The sequence below is a fragment of the Sander vitreus genome, chromosome 16 (genome assembly GCF_031162955.1).
Source record: "Sander vitreus isolate 19-12246 chromosome 16, sanVit1, whole genome shotgun sequence".
Taxonomy (NCBI): domain Eukaryota; kingdom Metazoa; phylum Chordata; class Actinopteri; order Perciformes; family Percidae; genus Sander; species Sander vitreus.
In genome coordinates this window covers 16,692,199-16,699,844 of record NC_135870.1, presented here as the reverse complement: position 1 = coordinate 16,699,844, position 7,646 = coordinate 16,692,199, and the positions used below count along the sequence as shown (strand labels likewise).

Genomic DNA, 7,646 nt, shown 5'->3' with positions numbered 1-7,646 from the left:
AGGGGCGGGGTTTGCGGCACTGGTGAAGAGGAAATGCGGCGCGGCCCTGCCTGCCTGTTCACCGACAAGAAGCGAGGCCAGCACGTATAGCGGTTTCCACACATTAATGACAAGACGCTGATGCGGTGTGGCGTAAAATGAGCCCTGCCTCTGCATGTAGAGTCCGCCTCACTACGTCCATTTAACACTCCGCGCCCAGCCACAAGATGTGCTTTAAATACGCATCTGTCAACTGAAGGGACCCGTGAAGGAGCGTATGAGGAAGGACAGGGTGTCAAACAAAAGCCTGGACTCTATATGTACCACCACGGTGGGCCAAGATCTACAATGAAACCCACCAGCCTGCAGTTTTTTTTTTTTTTTACTGCAACCAAACGCTACATCAGCTGATTGCTTGGATTGAAAAGCAATGGCATATCGGTTTAATTGAAAACCTGCAGGAAATACAGTAGAGGTAGCTTACATGTAACCAACATAAATATGCTGACTGCAGGGCCAGACAAAGATATGTGTGCCATGTAATATGCTAACTGTCAGTAGCTGTAAAACATTTGGTCATTTTTGCCAAATGATTGACAATTTTCTGTCCTGCTGATTACGGCAACTTTAAGCTATGAGGCGCCTTGCAGTTCACAATGACAACAGAATAATGTATGTCTACTTTTGAATGACACAAGGAGGCTCACATTTTACAGTGTTCATTACAGCAATGTGACATGTCATGAAACGCATTGCATTATCAGGGAAGATTGCAATAGACACTATGGCAAAGTGCTGTAGTTCACTGCTGCAGGTTAACAGAGGTTACTACCCCAGAGCCCAAATTAATGGGGATATGTGTTACATGTCACCCATTTTCAAATAGTTGACAGGATCTGCAACAATACTAAAGAGTTATCAGATAAAAGTCATTTTGACAGTCAGCGTTTACAGCATCTTTGGTGTCAACTGATACGAACAAACTGTTTAACACACTAATCCCAGTATATGTGAGATGTAAATGAATGATATGCAATTCAAAGATTAGGATAAGAAAATAGTGATGAGCTTTGACCTGCAAATGAGATTTAAAGTGCATACACACTTTCACCATTCGCTCTGACAATGTTACGCGAGGAAACAGACAACCATTAACACACAGACACACACACACACACAATCAGTGGTTCTCAGACAGATTAGGGCACGCCCAGTTTATTATGCTGCTAGTCTGTGTTTTCTGCTCAGTACATACTGAACACTAACCCAAGCAGAGCAGCATTGTTTTTTGTAGTTTTTTTTAAATACCGTCTTTTCAGTTCAACTTTTAGACGGCACAGTGGAAACAGACTGTAAATGAATGTGACAGTTGCTTAATATCCTTTTTCCCTTTACTAGAATTTTTTTTAAAGTGTGTGGCAATTAACATGACCTTAAGGGGGATGTTAGTAAACCAATGTGTCACATAATGTGTTATAAGAGTAGAGTCTATCAAAATAAACTAAATATATCCATTTAAATCTTTCGCTTAAATTGCTGAAGGAATGAATATCAAAAATTGTCAGTGTATTGTGAGACCTTCTGACATAGATCATAGCTTAAGTATTTCATTCCACAAAATTAATGCTATAACTATGATGCATCTGTAAGAGTTTCCATAGTGGACAATGAGGGGATAATGCAAAGGACATACTGTCTGTGGTGGTCTGAGTCATGTCAGCATACAAAGCATATTATACTAGGAGCTAGTACATTTTATTTTACACTTCAAGTTAACACTCCAGAATTCCCTCCTTTTTGTAAATAACAAACCAAAGTCAGAAAAGTAATTAACATGCATGCAGCCATCCTGCATACCCTCATCCAAACTCCATTTACACAGGCTCAAATGTCAAAACAACGCTGTAAGTTAATGGTTTGAGTAGATGGCCTCTTACATATAATGTCTGTTGCAGGACCAGCGTCATTCTCCTCTTATCATGCTCATTCCCACTGTTGAAATCTGTCTTGGTAAAGAGGTGAACACAAAATCACCAAGAAAATGGGCAGACCTTTGTCTGCTGGTTGAGGTCAACACAGTTCCTCCAGTCACATCTTAAGTCCAAATCCAAACTCTTATCAAAAGGTCCCTTTAAGCCCCTCTCCCCTTGGTCTGAAGAACCATTCTCACCACTGTAATTTCACACTTTTTTTCAGTCATCCAGTTCCAGACCAAAATGGCTGTAGAGATCTCGTGTGGTGGTCCCCCTCACAGCAGCTGCAAGACATAGCAAAGTAGGGGTTAGGCCCCTTCAGCAGGTTACAGGGTCAACTCTCTCTAGTCTACTTTTCAAACAATCCTCAAAACACTGAACAGACCGAGATCACAGTACCAAACAAATGACTAACTTTGAACACGAGGCTTGTACTTTGTGAAAAGATTGTATCATAGCTTTAAAATGCTATTGGAAGATAAAACAAACCTCTTATCTTAGCCCATCGTCATTTTAATTGCTAAAATATTTAAAAGTTGCTTTTAAAATGTTTTATTTCCACACATACTGTACTAAATAATTAACCCTGCTTAAGCACCACTAATTAGATCTCTGCCTCTTTTACATTATACAGAACAAACCTATGCTGACTTGTGCCGGTCTGACCAATTGGACTGTACTGTTTTTTATTATTTACAGTACAGTACAATCTGTAGCATTTGTTGCTACAGCATGCTAATGTGCTCTACTAGTAGGATCTTATTGTCAGTTAATGCATGGACTTTTTGTGCAATGATGTTGATTCAGTTATTATTTATAAACATTAGAATATCAGGAACAACTTTTAGCAAAAACTAAGAATTAAAAATTAATTAATCCACTTAGCCACAAAAAGCAACCTTGAGGTAAGTGTAATTTTTATGTTTTATTTAATCAATAAGGGATCATATAACATGAATACCAATGGCAGGTTTCTCAAGGAAACTCCTGGATTATATAAATAGCTCAAAACATGAAAATGTGTATATTTTTAAGATGATATAGGTAAAAATACATATCTTTGCAGATGTAACAATGGCAGATTTCTCAGGGAAACTCCTGGATTACATTAATAGCTCAAAACGTGAAAATGTGTATACTTTTAAGATGATATAGGCAAAAAGACATTTCTTGGCAGATATGACAATGACCTTAATGGCCAACCGACAGACGGACAGGGTAAGAGACAAAGGGACAGTTGTCTTTAGAGGGTACTGCAGGGCATCTCCTCGTGTCTCCTCTCTTACGCTTCAGCCTACCCATCTCCTCCCTCTCAGAATAACAGCATACAACAGCAACTCAGTGTTTAAGTGTAGACTATTTCTGAAAGTGTGTGAGAAAGTTAGAGAAAGAGAAAGAGAGAGAGAGAGAGAGAGAGAGAGCAGGCAGGGGGGAAGAGGATGATAGCATGTGTTTGTATTTGTGAAAGTGTATGCATGTGCCTGGGTGACAGACAGAGATTGTAATTGTGTGTGTGTGTGTGTGTGTGTGTGTGTGTGTGTGTGTGAAAGACTGCCATTGTGTCAGAGGGGAAACGCCACCTCCATTCACTAAGAGAGGTCATTATCATCCTGACTGTCCACTGTATAGTACTGACAGAGAATTTAAAGATATAGCAAGCTTTTAACTCACAGTATCAATTTAAATAGATAGCCCAGTTTTTCTACACAGACAACCACAGAAGTGGGGAAATAAGTGACATTAGAGCATTTGAGGAATGTATAACCATCTGTGTTATTCCTTTGTACGTATTCCACAAAGATCAGTAGACTAAATCGGGATATCCAGATTTGATTTGACACCACGCACACAAGCATGTGCATGTAAAAGTAGGTAAAAAGTCATGTTTGTTATGACAAACACACAGACCATAATGTGACTTGGCTGTAATTCACCAAAACACTTGCTAACAGTGTGAAAGGTGTGAACTTCTCTACACTTTCTCAACCTCATGCTGTTGCAGCACATGCAAACAAATATATTTTGAAGACACACAGACACTCGTAGCCTATTTCCTCATACTAGTTTGTGCCCAGACATACATATTTACACAGTATTATGCAGTCACAGGATTTATGACAAAAGTTGTAGGGAGAAGGTGAAGAGTCAATACAACTTTCTGATTGATGATGATTGGTGATTATTAAATGTAGCACCAAAGGTATTGCTATTTAAACAAAATGTATTTATTTAAATTATAAATTTAAGCTGGATGAGATGGTAACCCAAGTCTAATCATGCTAGCTAAATTAAGAGGCACTTGAACCAATGCCATTTTTCGGGAAAGTGTCAATCTAATGGAATGAAGGTTTTATAATATAGTAAATACTGTTTTAAGTTAAGACTGTTTTGATTCAGGCCTCAAGAGGGAAACAGAGACACTGCTCTGCTGCCCTCTGGTGGCTGGTTGTACAACAACTTAAATCCCAACCAATCTCAACATTTTTAGTTTATACTTTTACAGACATCATTCTAAAGCTATATTTTATTGGTGTTTGTTGTCTTTGGTCAAAAATCAAACCAGAAAAAGACATATAGTATGCCTCATCTAGTCTGTTCGCGGTTCACACTGCCTTATCATAAATGAGCCAAGAGGTGTAAACATGAGAAAAACAACTCATTCAACTGACAGTCTTGTTTAGCTGTCATCTCGGAACACTCTTTTGGTGCAGAGAGCCCGCAAAGAAAAAGTTGAAAATGACTCACAAGTCATAACTGCAACTGGACTTCATCTGTCATGGATACAAAAGAAGGCCACTACTATGAGAGGGAGGAGAGGATTCATCCTATAAATGGCTGCTACAATCAGCAGACAAGTTGGGTATTATATGTTAACTGTGGGTAGTTCATATTGCTGTCATACTATACATTTTCCACACCTCAGTTCACTTGAAAGAAAATGTAGACACTTGCCTACAGTCTCAATGTGACTGTGCACCAGAATTAGGATGGCATTGTGCTGATTTGATCAAAAGAATTGAGCTAAAGTAATGAAAGCCCACAGTGGGGTTGAATAAATCAAACCATAAAGGATAAGCACAAAAGTGTATTACAAAACACTCCATATGAGTGCATTATTTAGAATTACTGTCCAGAATCCATTTCTGAATTTGTTTCTTATTTTACTGCTGGTCAGTTCAGTTTAAATTTAAATTATGTAGGCCTTAACATTCAAATGTGTATACATTTATCTGGAAGTGTAATCCACAATATTCAATTATAAACATTATAAATTGGATCTTGGTCTCATGAATTCTGCTATTATGCATGTTTAAATGCTACTAATGTGGATTCAAATACAAGCATTTCTCTTACCAATACGGCCCAGGAGTGACTGTCCAATGTCTTTAATGTCATTGTATTCATGCAGCATATCAATATGATGCTCCAGCTCCTCTACTCTGCATCCCCTGGAGAAACACACACACACAACTGGTCTAACACAAAAGCAGATATGTGCAAATCCTCATACACAGGCACACACAAACATATCTATCTATATCTAAAAAAAGCAAATCAGATTAACAAAACTATGTGCAGGCAAGAAGAGCACACATGGAAACACATATGCATCATGGATATATCATAGTATTATTAGTGAGGTTCAACACAATTGATTCCCTGCCCCCTAATATATATAAGACTAAACTGAATCATTAGCACAACATGCTTAACCTCAACCCATACCATTGAAGTTGGACCTCAAAGACAGAATACACACAGCTGTACTCACTCAGCCTCCAGCTGTGCTATCTCTGTGTCCAGCTGCTCTCCTCTCTTCTTCAGCTCTGCTACCTCCTCTGCAGGGCTAACTTTAGCACTCTCATTTACTTGAAGCTGTCGGGTGCATGCAGACAACCATGATAGTGGATGCACATGTTGCACTACATAGAGGATTTGTATTTGTGTGTGTGTGTGTGTGTGTGTGTGTGTGTGTGTGTGTGTGTGTGTGTGTGTGTGTGTGTGTGTGTGTGTGACAGACAGACAGACAGACAGACAGACAGAGAGGGGGTTTACTTACAGGTGATTTAAAGTTGGAGTGTACCCTCTTAAACTTTGAGAAGGGAGTTCTAGGGAGAGACGAGGAAAACTATTGTTAAAAAAAGGATGCGTATCACTTGATGAGAAAATGTATACAAAGTATAACATTTATTTGAAGTGGTTACATGTTCACTCAGTATTAATTAACTCTCAAAACGTTATTCCTAATGGACAATAATAGCAATACAAGCTGTATTGTCTGTGTGCATACCAGTGGTGTAGCTAGTCTAATGCAGAGTGCTAGAGAAAGACATGGCTCTGGTCTAATGTATTGTAGTGGGTATACTGTACTGTATAGAAATATATTGGCATATATATATCTGCCTTTGGGGGAGGTGGGCATATCATAGTGGGGGGTCTGGGTGTCCTCCCCCAGGGTTATTTTGAGCGTCAAAGACTTCATTTCCTGCATTCGGATAACTTTTATTCACCAATTTACGGTGGAAATACCTTTATTTAGCCTATGCGAAGAAGAAAAACACAGATGACAATTCAAAATATATAAAAAAAATATAATGGAAAGTATGTTGTTGCGTGTCATTGGCCGTTTTTAAGCGGGTATATGGAAATCCTGGAGCTTTCTTAGTGAGTATACTGCGTATCACAGACTACACCACTGGTACATACAAAGAAAACAGGTTTACAGCAAAATGCAAACCTCCCACAACACAGCGATTTTCCAACTTGTCACGCACAAACATATTCAACAAACACATCATATGTATTAAGTTAATTTAATTCTAGCCCCTGTAAGATTTAAAGTGCTCACAACAAATCAGCAATGCCTGACAATAATGTTATCCGACGATATACCAGCTAACTGTCAAATGTTAACGTTAGCTAGCTAACTGTTAACAAGTTACCTTTTCAGTGCTCCTTCCTTCAAGTCGCCCCCCTCCGGTGTCGAAACTGGACACTTATTTGCACTACAGTGGGTTTCAGCAGACTGCTCTGTGTTCATACTGCCTTAAGGTTATGAAAACATGCGTGTTATGGTTGATTTAATGCAGTAGGATCAGTATATTAACAAAAAGGAGGAAGTTCGCAATTCGCGGCCGATGACGAACAGATTCATACTAAAACTGGATTGGTTCTTGAAACCGAGAGGCGGGACTTGTATAAATGTGGTTACCCTGGTAACAACTGTGAGCAAATGGCGGTTGTCACTCTTCTTATGGGGTAGTTTTGGGCTAGTATGGGCGCCTGGGTAGCTCACCAGCCTCTTAATACATCCATGGGTTGAGCGCGCAGAGGGACAGAGGTTTACTCTTCGACACAGAGGCCGCGGGTTAGACTCTAACCTGTGGCCCTTTGCTGCATGTCACTCCCCCCCCCCCCTCTTCCCTTTCATGTCTTCAGCTGTCCTATAAATAAAGGCCTAAAATGCCCAAAAAATAATCTTAAAAAAAAGGTTTTGGACTAGTATTTGCATATAAACGCTAGTTCGTTCTCAATAGTTTTAAACACTGTTACCAGAACCAACCTAAAATTGTATGTTGGTTTTATTTATGATATTCAGCACTCAGTCTAAAATATTAGTGTTTGCAATCCATTTGCTTTGGGTCTTCTAGCTACGTAAAAGACGACTAATGTTAATCAACAAATATAGCTATA

At 39.1% G+C, this 7,646-nt stretch overlaps 1 protein-coding gene across 1 annotated transcript; it reads right to left on the bottom strand.

Moving 5' to 3' along the window:
• Positions 1-1,161: 1,161 nt before the first annotated feature.
• Positions 1,162-7,100, bottom strand: swi5 (SWI5 homologous recombination repair protein). The gene is made up of 5 exons (XM_078272230.1): positions 6,896-7,100; positions 6,013-6,061; positions 5,725-5,828; positions 5,307-5,401; positions 1,162-2,236 (listed from the first exon to the last, which is right to left on the bottom strand). The coding sequence occupies exons 1-5, from the start codon at positions 6,991-6,993 to the stop codon at positions 2,172-2,174; spliced, it is 411 nt and encodes a 136-aa protein (XP_078128356.1). The 5' UTR covers positions 6,994-7,100; the 3' UTR covers positions 1,162-2,171.
• Positions 7,101-7,646: the final 546 nt, after the last annotated feature.

Excerpts from the sequence above, each read along its gene's own strand:
- swi5 (XM_078272230.1), bottom strand. The coding sequence starts at position 6,993 with ATGAACACAGAGCAGTCTGCTGAAACCCACTGTAGTGCAAATAAGTGT. Across the intron at positions 5,402-5,724 it reads ATAGCACAGCTGGAGGCTGA|GGGATGCAGAGTAGAGGAGC; the intron begins GTGAGTACAGCT and ends GTGTTTCTCCAG. Across the intron at positions 2,237-5,306 it reads GTCACTCCTGGGCCGTATTG|CTGCTGTGAGGGGGACCACC; the intron begins GTAAGAGAAATG and ends TATGTCTTGCAG.